The sequence below is a fragment of the Gymnodraco acuticeps genome, unplaced genomic scaffold (assembly GCF_902827175.1).
Source record: "Gymnodraco acuticeps unplaced genomic scaffold, fGymAcu1.1, whole genome shotgun sequence".
Classification (NCBI taxonomy): Eukaryota; Metazoa; Chordata; class Actinopteri; order Perciformes; family Bathydraconidae; genus Gymnodraco; species Gymnodraco acuticeps.
Window position 1 is genome coordinate 792,669 of NW_022990943.1, and position 20,392 is coordinate 813,060.

Genomic DNA, 20,392 nt, shown 5'->3' on the forward strand with positions numbered 1-20,392 from the left:
TCACTGCATCCTGGTAAAATACAAATATAGGCTAATGTATAATGTCTGTGTCTTTGACATTAGCGCTGCTAGCCACCCGCTAGCCCTGTACTACGAAGCCAGTTCAACATACCCTGGATATGTTTGAGTAACAAACAAACAAACGAGATCTCGCTAAGCGGTCCTACGACGCTGGTTATCAACTCGGTAAATCAAGCCAGGGTTTCTCTCACCAGATCTGACTTTAATTACATTTGACTCGAGTGTTTCGTGAACATAATGTATTGCTTAAAATAATACTTCTGCATACAGTATGTGACACTGTAAGTGTTGCACGGCCAGATATGGCTGGAGAAGCTGACTCAGATAAGGAAATATATGATATATTATAATATTATATGATCGATGATCTGATTGATGATGTAATATGAATGATAAGTGCGACACGTCGGCGTCTTCTCTGCATACGGCAGTTTAAACTGTATTTCCTTTATCCTGTAATATGACTTGAGAGATTTAAACTCTGCACACTGAGTTGATCTCTTTTCTATAGATGCCGGAGGCGGGCAGCGTCAGGTAAAAAAAGTGATTAAGCCTTTCCAAACCTGAGCCTCACGCGCCGGCGCCGCCTATGGTATTGGGTATTGGTTTGCATGAATCGCAACCATTTCACATGTATTAGATTCATTCATGTTGAGATAAACTGAGACAAAGGGATTAGGGTATATCTGATTCCCACTCCAGAGCAGAAGGTGGCGGTATAACCACCAATAAACTGGATACCAACCACAGTCTATGATACCAACTAATGTAAACAGAGACAAAAATCAATCTACTTTTAAATGTTCACGGTTGTAAAGATGTGAAACAACAAACATGGCTTGAACAATAAGGCATGCTACATTATTGACTGCTCTTGGACACTTCCATGGATGTATTAAGAGAACTCTGCCATGGTTTGATTTTGACCGCGATCTGGCGGGAAAGGGTTTCCCCTGCATCCTGTGTGCACTCGCGATATTTGGGCATAACCGTAAACTTAACCATCATCATCGCGAGAGAGGATCATTGAGTCAATAAAGACCGTTGGCGAAAGTTGGAGGAGGTAAGCAGAACACATTGTCATCTAACTGTGAAGCTGTTAATAAATGTCATCAACTGCTAGTCCATGAGCGATATTGTGGTAACGTTGATAGTTAATTTGTTATTTAGTGTTATTTTTTATCTCACTTAAAAAGCCGAATGAGCCGACAAACATGCTAAAGCTAACGTCGTTAACTAGCTAGTCTGTGTAACTGCCAGTTAGGGAGATGGTTCAAATATAGGATATCAGGATTGAAAACTAAAGGACGGTAGCATTACCCTGGGAAAGTTAAACGGAAAGTGTGCTACCCCAGGCGCTTATATATGTCAGTAATATCAGCCCCTTTTACAAAGGAATGTTGTGCCGTTATTCGGCTGCGTCACGTAAAGTAGCTGCCAAGCTAGCTGCCATGCGGAGCTAGCTGCCATGCGGAGCTGACTGCCACTGTGGTTTTCGCTCTGCAGTTAATGTTACGTGACGGATGCCGCTCTGCCAGTGTCAGTAGTCGCACTCTCTGTCTGATAAGGGGACTGATAAGGTTTGGTGTAAAAAAAAGCAGGTTCTCTGTAACTTAACTTTCATTGGTCTCTCAATTTTTCACAGCAATTTGTGACTGCAAAAGTTCCTGTGGCTGCTGTCCGTAGTTGGTTAACTAATCTTGCTCTATTGTGGGTTGACCTGTTTCTAGCAGTCACAAAAGTGTATCACTCTATATAAAAATAAAGGCTTTGATATAACCATAAGTCTGCAGATAAAATACAATGCTAATAACCATAGTAAGTGGGGCTCATGTGTGCTAAATACAACAGGTAATACAAATAAATAAATAGGAGAAGCAGACATTTGTCAGTTTTAGTAGCCTCATCAACTGAATAAATTAGCCCCAGAAGTGAGGTTGAAGTCATGCAAATGTACATTTTATGTTTTGTTTTAATTAAGCTCTTTATGTGTTTTTTGTCTCAGATCAATGGACGATGTTGTGTGTGACACGTTGACACAGTGGCAGTTGACAGACGTTATTGATAGATTTAAAGGTAAGAACATGTTTTTTTTTACGTTCACAGCAAGCAGATGGTCTGTATAGCTAGGTAAAGGAATTATTTGAAATGGCATTGACTGCATTGTATTTTATGTTACTGAAAATGCATTTTTATTCCAATAGCTTCCATGTAATTAGCCTCTTATTTTTTGCTGTTCTCCATGGTTTAAATAGATGTCCTTGTTTTTTGTTTTTCAGACGAGGGAATTGACGAGGAGAGTTTTCTTCTTTTAGACGAGGGGACCATCAGCCAATTGATTCCAAAAGCTGGCCCCAGGCTTAAGTTCCTCAAAAAATGTAGAGGACTTGTAAGTATAGTTAGATCACTGCAGATGTGAGAGGCTACACCCCTCCCCCACACACGCATATTCATTCTGAGGATTTGTTCAAATTTGTGAGCAGATGGCATATATTTGCTTTAAATGCAAAAGGCAAATTCCAGGGGATGCCAAGACTCTCTTTCAACATTTACGTGCAGTACATCACGTAAACCATTCATCAACATATTTCCAATGTAGTGAAACTGGTTGTGGTAGAACATTTTCTTTTATAAGGTCTTATAGAAGACACCTATTAAAGGAGCATGAAAACCAAAGTGATACTCTCGATGATCCCCTTGAAGGTCCAGCCCAGCCTGTTGACATACAGCTTGCTGAAAATGAGCCTGTACAGGGAGATGAGGAAGTTGAGGATGAATGGGATGAACTAGGGCAAGATGACATGACCAACCGGGTAGCCCTTTTTTTAGCTCATCTGAGGTCTAAACCTTCTGTAATTAGTAAGGATGATCTAAAAAAGGTTAAAGGCGCCATGCATCAATCAGCAGCTCAAATGTGGTGCCTACTTAGGTTGCTGCCGACAATGATAGGTGACCTGGTCCCCATGCATAGCAAGGAATGGAAACTTCTCCTACTGTTACTGTTATGTATGGAGTTCATCTTCTCTCCTTCTCTTACTGTTGAAGCAACACTGTACTTAGCTAAAATCCTTGAAGAGCATCACTCTCTCTTCCTGCAGCTCTATCCTCTTCACCATTTGCTGCCAAAACACCACTTCATGCTCCATTACCCAAGAGCCATTCAAAAGCTCGGACCCTTGACTCAGTTTTGGGCTATGAGATTCGAAGCGAAACACAACTTTTTTAAACGGGTTAGCCATGTAACATGCAACTTCCGAAACATTTGCAAAACCATGGCCTTTCGCCATCAGATAGCGCAGTGCTATAATTTGCTGTGTGGAACTGTGTTGAGCCACAATACAGAAGTTGGTCCAGGGCACACTACCTTTCTGGCCAACATTGAGGGAGTTAAAGACATCGAAAGTGGTCTAACAGGCATTCCCCTTTTCAGTGAATTGTATGAACCAGCCTTGGTTACCTTTAAGGGAACTGCATATCGAGCAGGCATGACTGTATTCCTGTCTTATGACCCAGATGGGGAGCCCCAATTTGGTCTCATAAAGTCCATTTTAGTACTAGACCAAACATCACACACACCAACAATAAAACTTGTTGTACAGAAGTGGGAAACACAATGGTTTGATAGGCATTTCTTTGCATACAGTGTGATTCCCACTCAAGTTTTGGCAGCTGTTGATGTGAGAGAGCTGCTTGATCACCATCCCCTACATGCAGTGAAGTCATTCAGCGAGACTGATGACAGTTTATACATTTCACTGCGCTATAGACTTTTTTAGAAAATCAGCTTACTGCCACCAGGTGTGTGTACAGTAGGTATGACACTTTGTAAATAGCATTTTTACTCGTCAAGTCCATTTTTTCCTGCCATATTTGTTTAGTGGTTAGCTATAAATGCTGCTTAAAAGGTGCCTTTGGACTACAGGGATGATCATGCGATGGAGTACTGGGATGTTTCTGTAAATACTGGGATGGATGTGATAAATTGTACAGTAAGTATTTTTTGTTTAATCTGTCTACATATCGTTGCTGTTGGGCAGAAACCTTGTGTCTCCATATTTAAACTATGTTTTTTATATTTGTAAATGTACTAATTCGTCATAGTGTTGTACAAAAGTAGTTCAAATAGATCTACAAGCTCCCAATGTCAAGAGCTTGTCGATTGGCTATTTCACAATTTTTAAATGTTAAAAATTATAAAAGGAACAATTTTGGACATACACGGTTTCCACCCGACGGTGACGATGTACAGTAGTAGTCACTGTCAGTTAAGAAGTTACATGTTTGTTTTATATCTTTTTCAATTTGCCGCAGATCTGCATGGTCCAAACTTGTCGCATTTTTCATTCACTCGGGTGAAAACTTTGGCGTGGTGCATATCTCTCACACCATGCATACTGTGTGCAGTCTTCTGAGTCCGCTGGTGTGGTACACTGATTTACATTACTGATGCTCATCCGGCAATTCTAGGTGGCTGTCACTGTTTGTTACATTAACCTGGGTTCTGTTTAGATTGAACCTGCTGTGCCACCTACAAGTCCTGATGTCCAACCAACTGCCACAACTCCACCCTCCATGGAGGACCAAACGGCACCTGTCGTACCAGCGATGATACCTCAAACACTACATATAATTCCACAATTTGTAAGCTCCACTTTTTAAGACTTGGGTTTCACTTTTTTCTTTAATCAACACTAAAGAGTAATAAACGATATCTGTGATGTTGTCCCTTCTTGCAATTTTCTCAGGATATCCGCCAGATTCTCACAGGCTCAACTGAAGGCAAGCTGATCCTGGGGAGCCTTGATGAGGATGTGATCATCCCTTCGCAAAGAAAGTGCCTTGTCCGTATTTTGGTGTCTCACCTCATGGAGAAGTTTGGAGAGAGGTAATTAAAAATAGTGGGTTTTTTTTCTTGTTTTTAGTGAATGTTATGTTAGTTTGAAAAAGGTATATGAATCTTCTTTCAGGGGAAAAGAATAAGACGGGACACTACTTTCAAGTCTGACCTTTACCTAGACCACCAACATAAACATGCACAACACATGTACAAAAACACACGTTCAGTAGTGTTTTTAATTTATTAGGATGCCTATTAGCTGCAGAATATGCTACAGCCATTATACTGGGGTGCAACACATGTTTTAGAAATACTTAAGATCTAATTTGACTCTGCTGGTAATTTAGTTTTTCTGTGTTTGCAGTCCTACCAGTGAGACAAAAAAGGCCTTGGCTGCAGCTTTGATTCATGGGTTTCCCTCCTTGAAGGACGAGTCGGACTCAAGCAGTGGCTTCGTAAGTAATTAACATTTTATTGAGGAATTGATGCTAAAACAGTCAGTTGAACACAATATAACTCATCTCCCAGCACCACAGTACTGGACTTCTGTGCTGTTTGATGCCCGGTGTTGTCAGACAGACATACAGACAAACCCTGTTCTAGATGGCTCAGCCACATGTTGTCGCCACGCTATCAAAATGTGCCTCATCTCTATTCACCAAAGACTTTCATTTCTTGACAGGGATACTGGTTCACCCCAGGACGGAACCGCCGCCCAGCCACTGGATTCCTCGAAGAGAGGCTTCGGAACGTCAGAAAGAGGATGAGAAAACCGGCCAGGTCACAGAGCACGCAGCAGACACCACCACAAAGTAGTGAAGCTAGCACTCGTAGGACATTCATACCAGGTAATCGTTGGAACTGAATAATTTGTTTAAGCAATACAGACATATAATTTGAGATTGTTAATATCCTTATGTGTACTTTTATAGAATGTACCATATCGGAAGAAAGAGCCATACAGTGTAAAGAATGGCTGAAACACAATTCGCAGCCCCTCAACCAGGTGGAGCAATACATGCAGGATACAGCAGTGTACAGGTCAGTAGGAATGCACTGAGGACACTAGCTGCAGCACTCATTCAATGTCATTTTGCCTATGCATGCACCTCATGGTACTGTAGCACCTCAAGTCATTCAAATCTGAACTACAGACTTCTCAAAACAAACTACTACTAGACCTCTCACACCTATGACCTAACCCCTGCTCATTATGATGCTATAGTGGGATGGCTCAGGGGAGGACAGAGTACAGCAACTTGCAATGGGCCTGGTTTTCAAGGGACCAGTGCCATGTACCTGTCAAAATAAAAGGGCACAACACCAGTGGGAGCTCCATTACACTCTCCCCCCCCCCCCCCATAATCGGCACAAACATGGGGATGAATGCATTTTACTATTATGCTACCAAAATGTGGAACACCCTACCACCAGCCATCAAGAAAGTGCAACTCCTTACCCTCCAAAACTGCCATACAAGAGCACCTGTCTGCAACTGCCCTCAGGGCTTTTTGTGATATCCTTTTAACATTCTTGTACTGCTGTACTTTCTGCAAACTATCAAACAGGGCCAAGTCTTTAAGGGAAAACGGGTGGGACATTCAAGGGATCCGCCAAGAGTTCCCACATCTATTCACTCCAGGCATGGTAAGTTAGGAAGGAGTATATGTTTACATATGATGTGGATGCATTGTTTATAACAATCTTTTATCAGTATGTCAGCTGCCACATTGAATTTTCTTTTTCAATTTTTCATTTAGATTGCACAGGACTTTCAGATCCTACATGGAGAGGCTGCGCCTAAGCTCTTCGAAACCTGGCTACCTTTGTTTAAAGACAAGATCCTGCACCTGGCGAGACGGGAAGGGAAACTTATCTCGTCGCTTGATGGATTAACACCCGGTAATACATTGTTATATTGTACAGCAGACTTTATTTTGCTACTAAATGACCAATTCACAGATATGCCATGCCACATATTGATACCTATAAAATTGTCTTCCTACAGATTGTTTGGGGGAACTTGCTCTGAGCCAGTTACCAACACTGCTTCCACCAACTGTCTACAGGGTTGGCCGAAAAGTGTTCCGGTACACTATCGAGGAGTCTAAGTTGGCCTTCATCGATCATAAGCCTGTAAGTCCCTCTGCATATCTAAAGGGAAATGTTATTCTTTTAATCACTTGAACCCAGCATCCATATTCTTGGGGGGGTGGCGGGGACATTAGCCAAACATGGCAGCTAGATCGGCTATTTTTGGCGAAGAGATTTGGTGAAGATGGAAAACAGTGGTCTAAAGTACAGAGCCAACCCAGGTCCAGTTTAAGTGGTTAAGAATGTGCCTGACTGCCTGTTATTCCTGGGCTCAAGAATAATTCAAAACATTGTTTCTGAATATGCATTGTATCAGCCACTGCCAAATCTTGCTTACTCTTTGCTTTTGCACAATCTTTTACTTTGTTTAATTTATCTTGTCTTTTGTTCTTTATTTCTTTCTCAGGTTGGAACAAACTTGGTGGAGTACCTCCATGAGGCGAAGGTGTCAAGACCTTAAGAGAACGCACACTCACTGCGAAGGCATTGGTAAATAACATCGAAAAACTTCAACGGGAACGTAAAACCAGTGTGAACAAAATAAAAGCACTCATACCAGAAATAAAAGGACACATGAGAGAAAGGGGAAATGCCTCACGTGTACAAACTCATTTAGAGAAATGAATTCAACTGGGTGAAAAAGCCATTATTTCACATGAAATGTTGATTCCTTTACTCCCAGAGGATGAACTGAAGAAACAAAAGGAATGGTTTGCCAGTATCTTGGAATACAGTGAAAGCTTTCAGAGGGACATTAAACTGTGGTTAAAGGAGCCACAAGAGGATTTACCACAATAACTGCTGCTGTGCTGGATATTCCAACAACAGATGACATGCAAGAGGATGTACAACCAAGTGAGTGTGTCAAACGTGGAAATTGGAAGAAGAGCAACCCGATCACAAAATTCTGTTTTGGGGGAAAAGTCTGCAACTTCTACTGCTCCGTCTGCATGCCGTAAAACAGAGGCTGACTTGGCAGCTTTAATGGCAAGAAATAAACTATTAAAGGACAAACATGAACTGGAGGAAGAGGAGGAACGAATTAGTAGCACACTTCAGATGGAGGAGGAACGAATTAGGAGCAAACTTCAGATGGAGGAGGAACAAATAAGGAGGAGAAAGGAGCAACTTCAGATGGAGGAGGATATTGCAGCACATGTAGCTAAATTAGATGTGTTGCAAACACGAAGCATCCTAAGTGGGAAAAGTTCAAAGACAAGGCATTCAGATGGAATTAACTCTTATATTGAACAAAGAAACATTAAACCACAAGTCCTCTACACTGCTAAGGACAATATAAATACTCCACAAATGTTGCTAAACCAAAGGGAGGCTAGCAATGACTTCTTGGATCCAACAACACGGCCTAATAAGAACATTTCACCTGGGTTCCATTCCTCAGAGCCAGCACCCCTTAAAAAATCCACTTTGAAAACACAAATTAATTATGGAGATAGCTTGAACGCAAGTGAAGATCAACACAACATACTGGGCATTATGAGAAAACAAAATTAAAATAACCACACTGTTAATACAACAGCAATGCCTTTCATCCTTGCCAACAACCCAGTCTCACGGCATTTCGTGTTCACCAACACGATTTTTAATCTATTGATTCGTGTTCACCAACACGATTTGCCCTTTTTTTTCGTGTTGCACAGCACGATTTTAAAAGCAATGTATTTCTACTGCCTGCAGCACGTCTTTTTCTCCGGTCGGGTCGAGGAAGACCGGAAGCTGTGTGGTTCATAAAAACATGTTCTTACTGCGGAAGTTTATGAAGAGAATTATGCAGAAGATGTGATGCAGCATATTTTTGGTATATTCATTTTAATCTCACCAATATATAAGAGGTGTATTGCATCATGTTATCCCTAAATATATGTGTGGGTATATACATTCCTGTGTATTAATAGTTGAAGGAACAAAATACATTTTTCCTCTTAAATATAGAGAGGTTTTTTATAGATTCCTGAAACAATGTTCCCTTTTTCTTTAAAGTAGATTAGCGCAATAGTCTTTTTCTTTCACTTGTACCCTTTTCATCAAAAGGGTGCTTTAGGCTATTTTTGAGGGGTAAAATGCAGAATTACTTGTGAGTTCTGTTTTGAGTGAAAAGATTACCCTTTTGAGTGTTTTTCTTGGTTAACCATTAGATATAGTGGCTAAATTCGTTCTAAGTTAATTATGCGCATCCTGCAGGCCTTGAGAATTTAGTCACACAGTTAAGAGAGACAATGGTCCTTTTAGACTAAGGGTGAGCTTACTTCGGGTGAATAAAAGTTCAGAGATGATTGGGGGGGGTATGAAGACAGTTAGGCGTTGTTGGTGAGCTAGTTATGAGGATGTCATGGGATAATGACTGTTATATTCCCAACAAGTATGGCTTTCATAAAGAAACACATGACTTGGGTGATAAGATGTGTTTTGTTGTAAAATGGGCCCGTTTGGTTTTCTGCTGGCCAGCGCTGGGTCACTTGTGACAAAGCATATTTTGCGTCTGCCAATGAGAGGACCTGAAAAGATGACCAGCTGACCTCACCCCTTCCTTCTGTCTTCTGGTATATATTCTGTCGATTCCTGAGTTCGGCCTCTCTTCACATGCTGTCAGGACCGGAAGGATCTCCGCAGCACGCGAACCAGGGCAGAAGTGGCCGGCTACTTCTTAAAACATTACAATATGATTTTAGTATATTGTATTATATGGTGTTGTAATGTATTATAGTGCATTGCATTATTACCTTTGATAATTAAAACAGATTGTTTAAACTGGTATCTGGGTGTTCTCTGTCTGATTTCCTTCCTGTTATGATTTTAAGCAGGACTCGTCAAAACGACACGCGGAGCCGAGTGGGGTTGTAAAAACCTCAAAACTCCAACAAAGTGGTGACCCAGACGTTTACGAGTGGGCGTTCAGCGGGAGTCACATCAGCAGCCAGCGGACTAAGCTGTACAGGGGTGACACCTCGAAATACTTTCTGACAACTAAAAACAGAGCTCTATACAAAATATCAGGTAAGCACGGATACCCGTTACACTCAAAATCTGTGATTTGGCTATATTCAAATTTTTTAGAGTTGTCAGGAATATTTCTCAGTGTCTAGTCTTCACGCTAAAGATAATGCAATGCATATTTTAGCATAGGTAGGTAACTAACTAAGAATAATAAGATTAATAAAGCAACGGTTAGGAACCTCGTGGATTTTTCAGAATCGCACGACTAACTCGTTAGCTCCATGTGAAGCGATGAGGACTGTAAGAAGAAGGTGAAAGGCCCCGTGCGTTTTTTTCAGAACTCGACACGGCTAACTCATCGGGGGCGTTCAGTGGTTTCTAATGATTCCATCCAGAACTAAATTGAATAATGCTTTCCAGTCTCATAGGAGCTGCAGTTGCATTATAAGTGAATCCAAGGGGAGATACGCAAATTTCAAATAACCATTTTGAAAGGACCGGAATCTCGTTCTCTTGTTCTGTGGGGTTAATCTATCTAGCCAAACGTGACGATAAAGAGATTATGTTATCTGTTGAAATAAACATCGCACCATAAAGCTGGATAGACTGTACGGGGAATAATTTTCTGTGAATAATTACTAATAGATAAGGGAGAAAAGTCAGATAAAGAAATGCGTGGTCACCAGGGGTTAAAGAAAGCCCCCCTTTTTCTTCACAGCTTTCCTCTAATTGCTGAAGCAGCAGCCCGAAGTGTGACTGCTTGTGCTTCTTCTCAAAATGCCTCAAAAATGGCTGCTGAGCGTTGAATTTAAAACAAGGAGTGAATAATCAACGACTGGTCTGAAGTTGGAGTAAATAACATTGAAAATTAATAGATCAATGTGTCGTAGATATTTAAATAAATAAGAAACTATAATTTGTCGTTTTTAGCATAGTTTTTGTGGGATGCAGTTACGTCACATTGTGGTTTTCATGAGAAGTTTTGAGAACTGATTGTTACTATTGCATTGCATTGTGAATTTTGTGCTATTTGTCATTAGGTAGTTTTTGTAATATCATTAGTAGACATTAATTGTGTTTATGAAGAAAGAGTAAGTAAACAGGAGGGATCTGTTCATGTTTAAACATGACAGAGGTGCTGCACGAGGCTAAAAGCACACTGTTGGCTAAACACAGAGAGGTGATTGATGAGAGAAGCTTGTGCAGGAGCAGCTGCAGGGCACAGAGAGAGAGAGACAGGAGAAGTAGATGTTTTGAAGAGTTCAGAGAGAGTACAACTTATATAAAGTTAACTACTAGTCTGAAGAATGTTATATTGTTTTGTGAGTAAACATGAAGTAAAAATATAAGAACAACATGCTTATCTAGGTTAACAGAAAGCTGCTATTAACCAGTTTCAGCAGCTACTGTCCTATCTGTGTTCCAAAGAGAACATACGTTGCATTTACAATTCATATTAAGAAAGTTCACAATTGATTCCATTAAAGGCCGTTTTGGATTAATAGGGCGTGTCTGTCATAAACATTCGTGCTCGGATGGAATAAAGTGTTGAGATGTTCTCAAGAGTGGGAGTTTTCACAACGCTTTTTAGTTTGTATTGAAACAATTAAGTGGTAAGGACAGAAAACTGTTCCGTGATGATTTCTTTAGGTTTTAGCTTTAGTAATGGAGATTACATTTTGTGAGGAAACTTTTCCACCAATAATAACTGTTCAAAATATATATTCATTAACTGTAATCAGATTACTTGTTTTTCAAATATAGCGCTAAATACAGTTAGTTTTGTGTTCTGTTACAAATCTAACCTGCTTGTAACACAACTTAGATAAACAATTTGAAAAATAATAGAATAAGCAAGTGGTTAAGGAGGTTTTCCTGTTTGGCTCATTTGATTTGGAAATCAAGTAAGGAAGAATAGTGTTTTATGAGAACTGTCATTCCTCATGGTTTTTAAAGATAAATCATCAGTTTGTTTGGACTTTGATGTAGAAATAGGATCATGGTGGAGAAGGAAGACCTTTTTTGGTTTCAAATTAAAAAAAGATTTTAAAGATGAAGTTTATTTTATTTTTTCTGACTAGAATTTTAGAAGCAGGACTTCAACTAGACAAGATATTTTACGATGTGGTTTTACTACTTTTAATGGAGTAAATAATCTGGGTAGACTACTGCCATTGGTTTGTTTTAACATTAACATGTTTCGGCATTCCTGACCATATAGACATTCAGCCGTTTTATTTTGTAACCCTTTGGGGGAGAGATTTAAATTGAGTTTTTCTCCAGTTGCTGATTTGCTGTGATTATAGCAGCACTGGATAGTTGTGCGCCACCTTTGGGTTGTACTCTGAATCAGTGTGTTGGTGAAGAGTTGCTCACTACAGAAACAGAAGAACTGTGCAAAGAACGCATCTCTGAGGAGGGTTTGACATTTTGCTTGGGCCTTGTTGCCGAGGCAACAGTGGTGTGAAGAGGAACTGCAGTTTTTGGGGATTCCTGCTGTGCAGAGGACAACGTGTGTCTGCTGATTGTACCACATTGATCCAGAGGTTCCTTCCCCCTCAGGACATCCCAGTGCAAAACAAGAGTTTCATTGATCCAATTCACTACAGCTGCAGAAGACAATGCATCACTGACTGTTCACATTATGACCGGGCTTGTCTCAGATCGTTCAGACTCTGAAGAAATTATGCGATGATTTTACAGCATAACTGTGCAAGAATTTTCCAGAGGGTGGTGTACAACAATAGGTTTAGTGTTTGAGAAGGGAGGCTGATTGTTTAAACGATGGTCTGGAATTCTGAAAAGATTAAAGTTTAATATCCTTGTTTAGCAAACAACACATCTGATTATTAGGTCACACCTAATAATCTTGACATATAAACTAACTATAAGTAAAAAGATGAATGGATTTTATATCCTAGAGAGGGTTAGTTATGTTGCGAATACTTCACAAGGTATTTGCTAATGTATTTTGAAGAACAAATAACAAGGACACAAGTCCAATTTTGTTTTGTTTTTAGGTTAAATTGTCCATTGCCAAAACTGTTCACCTTATGTCTAGATTTGGACTTTGATGGTAAGGGAGTATTTAGGCTTATTTTTATACATCTGACATTTTCAAATATGTTGGCTATTCACTAGATAGACATTGGTTAAGAACTTTTCTGAAGATTGAATATTTGTTCCATTTCTAAATATTCCTATTTAAAAAGTAATTTTAGAGTAAAGAAGACTGATGCTGTAATTGGACATAATGTGAGGCCTTCAACCACCCATTGTAATGGTGCATATTATTGACGAATAATAGGGAGGAGGGGTCACTCGACCCACCCTGCAGTGGTTTTTAAAATCTTATGCAGCTTCACAGGAAGCGCACGGCACCAGATTATGAGTTTGGAAGACTAGAGTCACCACCTCCTAATGGACATTAATTTAGTTAGTAATTAACTGACATTTAGAGATGTTAAAGAGTAAAAACATACCTACCATAAGTGATAATTCCTGAATTTAGCTACAAACCATTGATGAAATGAGTTCTGTTTTTAGAATCCTTGATAAAGGAAGGAGTGATTGTTACATATTCGGACACCCAAGGTTCCACGCACTGTTAAAGAGGTTAACATTGTTTTTAAGTGGACCAGATTTGAAGATAAATGAATATGAGTTATGAAATACATAGCAGAGCTTTACAGATCCTAGTAATGGTTTGACTCAAGATGATAATTATGTGCACAAGTTTCTGAAATAGATCTATTAGACATTTGAATATAGATTAGGTGTTGATAAACTGCAGTAGTAGTACAATAAGGAAGTGACATTTTTTGGCTAAACACTTTTCGGGGAATGTGGGAAGCAGCTGTCTCAATGAAAAGTTAGAGATATCTTGAACATTATAGTTGTAATTGTGAATTAATAAATGATGGCGCTCCATATATACATATTTGTGTAGACAAAGGATACTGGCCTATGCTGAAATGTCAAAGTCTCTGCAGAGCACGACACATGGCCAAAAAAGACTGAGACCAACTGACCTTTGACCCTGACCGACAGTGTAACTTGACAAGGCACTGTGAATGACTGACTCTGGGGTGGACCTGACCAAACTTGACTTTACAACCTGACAGTGTGAGTGTGAATGTGAGTGTATGTCTGCATGTGATCAGTGCAACTGCATGATTTAAAACAATGACTAATCAAGCATGTTTTTGGACTAACACATTTTTCTGGGCCTCAATAACCATCCATCCATCCATCCATCTTCTCCCGCTTATCCGTGGTCGGGTCGCGGGGGTAGCAGTTCCAGCAGAGGGCCCCAAACTTTCTTTTCCCTGGCGACATCAACCAGCTCTGACTGGGGGATCCCAAGGCGCTCCCAGGCCAGCGAAGAGATATAATCCCTCCACCTGGTCCTAGGTCTACCCCTTGGTCTCTTCCCAGCTGGACGTGCCTGGAACACCTCCCTAGGGAGGCGCCCAGGTGGCATCCTAACTAGGTGCCCGAACCACCTCAACTGGCTCCTTTCGACGCGAAGGAGGAGCGGCTCAACTCCGAGTCCCTCCCTGATGACCGAACTTCTCACCTTATCCCTAAGGGAGACACCAGCCACCCTGCGGAGAAAACCCATCTCGGCCGCTTGTATCCGCGATCTCGTTCTTTCGGTCATGACCCATCCTTCATGACCATAGGTGAGGGTAGGAACGAAAATGGCCCGGAAGACCGAGAGCTTTGCCTTCTGGCTCAGCTCCCTTTTCGTCACAACGGTGCGGTAAAGCGACTGCAGTACCGCTCCCGCTGCTCCGATTCTCCGGCCCATCTCACGCTCCATTGTTCCCTCACTCGAGAACAAGACCCCGAGATACTTGAACTCCTTCACTTGGGGTAAGGACTCATTCCCTACCTGGAGTGGACAGTCCATCGGTTTCCTGCTGAGAACCATGGCCTCAGATTTGGAGGTGCTGATCCTCATCCCAGCCGCTTCACACTCGGTTGCGAACCGATCCAGTGAGTGCTGAAGGTCGCAGACCGATGAAGCCATTAGAACCACATCATCTGCAAAAAGCAGTGGTGCAATCCTTAGTCCACCGAACTGCAGACCCCCTCCCCCATGACTACGCCTCGAAATCCGATCCATGTATATTACAAACAGGATTGGTGACAAAGCGCAGCCCTGGCGGAGGCCAACCCTCACCGGAAATGGGTCCGACTTACTGCCGAGGACCCGGACACAGCTCTCGCTTTGGGAGTACAGAGATTGGATGGCCCTGAGTAGAGACCCCCTCACCCCATACTCCCGCAGCACCTCCCACAGTAACTCCCTGGGAACTCGGTCATACGCCTTCTCCAAGTCTACAAAACACATGTAGACCGGATAAGCGTACTCCCAGGCCCCCTCCAGGATCCTTGCGAGAGTAAAAAGCTGATCCGTCGTTCCACGACCAGGACGGAATCCGCATTGTTCCTCCTCAATCTGAGGTTCGACAATCGGCCTGACCCTCCTTTCGAGTACCTTAGAGTAAACTTTCCCGGGGAGGCTGAGTAGTGTGATGCCTCTGTAATTGGCACACACCCTCTGATCCCCCTTTTTAAAAAGGGGAACCACCACCCCGGTCTGCCACTCCTTCGGTACCGTTTCCGACTTCCACGCAACGTTGATGAGACGTGTCAACCATGACAGTCCCTCAACACCCAGAGCCTTCAGCATTTCCGGGCGGATCTCATCCACCCCCGGGGCTTTGCCACTGTGGAGTTGTTTGACGACCTCAGTGACCTCCCCCCGGGAGATTGGTGTTGATCCCCCGTCATACTCCAGCTCTGCCTCTAACATAGAGGGCGGAGTTGTCGGGTTCAGGAGTTCCTCAAAGTGTTCCTTCCAACGCCCTAACACTCCATCAGTTGAGGTCAACAACGTCCCATCCTTACTGTACACAGCTTGGATGGTTCCCTGCTTCCCCCTCCTGAGGTGTCGGACAGTTTTCCAGAACAACTTTGGTGCCGCCCGAAAGTCCTTCTCCATGTCTTCTCCGAACTTCTCCCACACCCGCTGCTTTGCCTCGGCCACGGATGAGGCTGCTGCCCTTCGGGCCTGTCGGTACCTTGCAACTGCCTCGGGAGTCCCCCGGGATAACAAATCCCTGAAGGCCTCCTTCTTCAGTCGGACGGCTTCCCTGACCACCGGTGTCCACCAGGAGGTTCGAGGGTTACCGCCCCTTGAGGCACCTAGGACCTTGAGACCACAGCTCCCCGCCGCGGCTTCGGCAATAGAGGCTTTGAACACCGACCACTCTGGTTCAATGTCCCCAACCTCCACAGGAATGCCCGAAAAGCTCCGCCGGAGGTGTGAGTTGAAGGCCTCCTGAACTTGGGCCTCCTCCAGACGTTCCCAGTTCACCCGAACTACACGTTTGGGCTTACCAGGTCTATCCAGAGGCTTCCCCCGCCACTCGACCCAACTCACCACCAGATGGTGATCAGTTGACAACTCCGCCCCTCTCTTTACCCGAGTGTCCAAAACATACGGCCTCAGGTCCGATGATACGATAACGAAATCGATCATGGACCTTCTGCCTAGGGTGCTCTGGTACCACGTACACTTATGAGCATCCTTATGTTCGAACATGGTGTTTGTTATGGCCAATCCATGACTAGCACAGAAGTCCAGTAACAAACCACCACTCCGGTTCAGATCAGGGGGGCCGTTCCTCCCAATCACGCCCCTCCAAGTGTCTCCATCATTGCCCACATGTGCGTTGAAGTCTCCCAGCAAGATTAAAGAGTCCCCTTCAGGAGCCCCATACAGGACTCTTTCCAGGGTCTCCAAGAAGGCCGTATACTCTGAACTGCTGTTGGGTGCATAAGCACACACAACAGTCAGAGTTTTCCCCCCCATAACCCGCAGGCGTAGGGAGGCGACCCTCTCGTCCACTGGGGTAAACTCCAACAACGAAGCACCTAACCGGGGACTTGTGAGTATCCCCACACCCGCCCGGCGCCTCACACCTTGAGCAACTCCGGAGAAGAATAGAGTCCAACCCCTATCCAGAAGTAAGGTTCCAGAGCCGACGCTGTGCGTAGAGGTGAGCCCAACCAGATCCAACTGGTAACGCTCCACCTCCCGCACAAGCTCCGGCTCCTTCCCCCCCAGAGAGGTGACGTTCCACGTCCCCAAAGCCAGCTTCTGTCGCCCGGGTCTGGTCCGTCGAGACCCTCCGCTTTCACTGCCACCCTTCTGGCAGCGCACCCGACCCCATTGATGTTTCCCGTTGTTGAGATCTTCATATGAAGTGAATACTTAAAACGAAAGTTAATTGAGATCATGGTATGAAGTGAATACTTAAAAAACGAAAGTTAATTATAAATCATACATGATCAATCATATTCTTGTATAAACCCATAATGAGAATGCTTCTTGACGGTTTTTGAATATGTATCTATGCTTACAATTTTTTCTGTTGCTATTTGAGAACTTTGCGTTTTGAAAAGAGGGTGTTGTGAGTTTTCATAGTATGTTTAATACTTAAAAACGAAAGTTAGTTATAATCAAATATAATCAATTATATTCTTGTATAACCCACAATGAAAATGCTTCATATTTTAGGTTTTCTATAGTTACAGTATAAACAAAACCAAGTGGGTTGTTTAGGTTGAGTTTTCTTCCTCTCCTCTGGGCAGCAGTCCAGAGAGAGGGGGGGGGGGGGGGGGGCTTCACACTAAGGGGAGAAACATTAAGAGGCCAAAGAGAGTTCATGTCCTTTTTACCTCATATGAAAGGGTGTCTTATCCCATAACAGCTGTGGAACATGTTGGGACATGTTCAGCCTTGTACATTATGCGCATGCGCGGTTTTCAACTGAATTGGGTGTAAGAGGAGGAGTTTGTTTTTTTGGGTTTAGGATCCAGTTTTTTTAGCATAAAGAGACTGGTTTTTTGAGAGAGCGCGAGAGAGGGGGGGTGACCCCTGGTAGACTCTCTCCGGGTAGGCTGTGTGCTTCAGAGCTGGGTTAATAGCTCTCGGTAAGGTCCTTCTAGACGGGGTAAATATCTCTCGAATTTATTGGTTGTTGGCTGAGTGGAATGATTTGATGAGAGAAAGTGTATGAACCTTTATAAATACCGCGACCTGTGGGGAAAATCTGGTCCCCCGAATTTTGCGGATAGGAATGGGTTTTTGAAAGGTTAATCCGCCGTCTGTGTCGGAAAAAGTGTTTGAAAATTATAAATACCGCGACCTGTAAGGACCTTCCTTCGAATTTTGCGGATAGGAATGGGTTTTTGAGTGTTAATCCGCCGTCTGTGTCGGAAAAAGTGTATGAAAACTGATGTGAATAAATGGGTGAATGAAAAGTTGAATGCGCTTTTTATTGTCACCGGTCTTTTTACGAGGAAATACCTCTAAATTCTATCGGGAGAATTTTAAAATGTCACAACTGAAATGGGCAGTTGAAATTAAAACATTTTGGTAATAAATGTAAGACTGTGAATTAAAGTTTCATTTGAACATGATCACAGCACGGTTTTTTTGTTAGTATGATTATAATGTTGTGAGAGAGAAGGTAAAAACCCTGTATTAGTTTGGACCTATTTTTCTTCAAATAAACTGAATCCCACCTGTTGGATTGGGATCCTTTAAAAGACACCTGTGCCCTCCTCTCCTGCGTCAAAGGTAAGATTGCACCCTGCCACACACACTTAGGTAGGAGCACACTCCATTTACTGATATCAAAATCCTTCGGGATCGCTTAAACAGATTAAAAAAGAGTTGTCTGAATTGAAACAGCAGTTAATTGAAACCTTGGTTCTTCGGGAAGTTAGTAGAGGTGAGATCTTGCTGACGTTGGTGGATCTGAGCCACGCAGCAAACTTACATAGACTCAATAATCTTCGGAAAGGTCAATTAGGAGGTCAGAATAATTTGCCGGAATAAATTATCAGGACCTCTCAATACTCTAAACATGGCGCCCAACGTGGGGCTCTGTGAAAAGTAATATTTTTACAGAGTCAAAATACAAGAACCAAAACGACCTAGTGAAAAAAGTCGATGAATACAAATCAGCGAAATACAGGCTGAAAGTCTTGTTAAAATACCTACCCCAAATCCTAGAATATATATAATTAAACCTGAAAGTGTAGTAATTTAAGTTAATACTATTGCACCGGACTGAGGGTTATATTATATCGGATATAGCTGTCTGATTAAAGAAGCTAAAGAAGGTTCGTTTTCCCCTAGTCAAATTGAGAAGTCCCTGTGGTCCCTTTAACACAGGTTTAGGTGGCTAAAGTGAAGTCAGCCGTAGGAGCACTGCTCAGTACTTGTCCAATTACTTTGAAACTTATAGGTAGGACTTGACCAAGAGCTGCGGTTTGAACTTTTGCGTTAAAACATAACGTGGGGAAGAGTTAATAGGAGATTTAATAAAGATAAACATAGGTCTAAAGGTACCTATGCTGTTTAAAAAATTCGAAGCTCGGTAAATAAAACTCTTAGCTGAGGTACCCGCATGTACTAACTGAATCCAGAAAGAGAACTTAGAACCAAGTGACGGTATAGTCGGACTGTACACCCGTCGAGAGTAAAGCCTAGGAACTTGCATGTGTATAAAAGAGTGAACTTGAACCCTTTAAATACATTTTTGTGTTGTTTTTTAAAACAAACAAACAAAAATAAATGGCGGACGAGGTTAGAACGCAGTTTTTAATGACTCGGAGCCAACCACACAGGGGGGATACACAGAAGCAAAATCCGGAGCTTCTGCCCGCCCTGGTCAGCTTAGCCCAGACCCACGGGCGTACCGCGACCAAAATACGTTTCCTGTCAGACTACCGTTTGACAGAGAGCAACAAGCAGGTGGTATAATGTTTGAGACCCTATCTCCACCATACAGGGATAAAAGCTCAAAAAATGCCATTTAGGAGTATCCCATCTACTACTCCTAGAAAGAAAAAAAAAAAACCCACATTGTTAGACATGATATTCAGGAAAAAGGAATGTTGGAAAATAATAATGTCAAATATTGAAAATCTTAAACTGGATCAACAAACCATGTTAATAAACCCTGCTAATAGGAAGCTAAAACATGCAGGAGAAATAGCAGTAGCTCTGGCAAAGAGAATAGGTCCTAGCATGCAATAACAGTGTGATAATATGATAAGGACTATTAAACTGTCAGAAGGCGATGTGGTGATCAGATGACCCACAAATACCGGTTGTTTTGAATGTACTTTTAAGAAAAAACCTATGTGGGAACTATCAGCAGATATCAAGTCCCAAAAATATCTTCAAAACTAATATGAGAAAGTTTTTGCGAAGCTAAAGCTCAAATACTTTACCAAAATCAACTAAACTATTTACTTTTGACCCCTGTTTGGGAATGGGATTTTCCGTTACACAACGGAAAACTCAATTCAAGCCTTAAAGAACGCTTTAAAGACAAGTCAGGGAGAGTTAAATGTGGTGCTATTTTTCTCATGAAGGAGAATGCACTTTTGGAA

General features: G+C 42.2%; 1 protein-coding gene across 1 annotated transcript; it reads left to right on the top strand.

Moving 5' to 3' along the window:
- The first annotated feature begins 1,574 nt into the window (after positions 1 to 1,574).
- Positions 1,575 to 7,412, top strand: LOC117558534. Its single transcript, XM_034234783.1, has 12 exons — positions 1,575 to 1,601; positions 2,027 to 2,097; positions 2,301 to 2,410; positions 4,531 to 4,662; positions 4,767 to 4,906; positions 5,223 to 5,313; positions 5,541 to 5,706; positions 5,791 to 5,899; positions 6,427 to 6,505; positions 6,619 to 6,760; positions 6,867 to 6,994; positions 7,359 to 7,412. The coding sequence occupies exons 2-12, from the start codon at positions 2,031 to 2,033 to the stop codon at positions 7,410 to 7,412; spliced, it is 1,218 nt and encodes a 405-aa protein (XP_034090674.1). The 5' UTR covers positions 1,575 to 1,601; positions 2,027 to 2,030.
- The last annotated feature ends 12,980 nt before the right edge of the window (positions 7,413 to 20,392 follow it).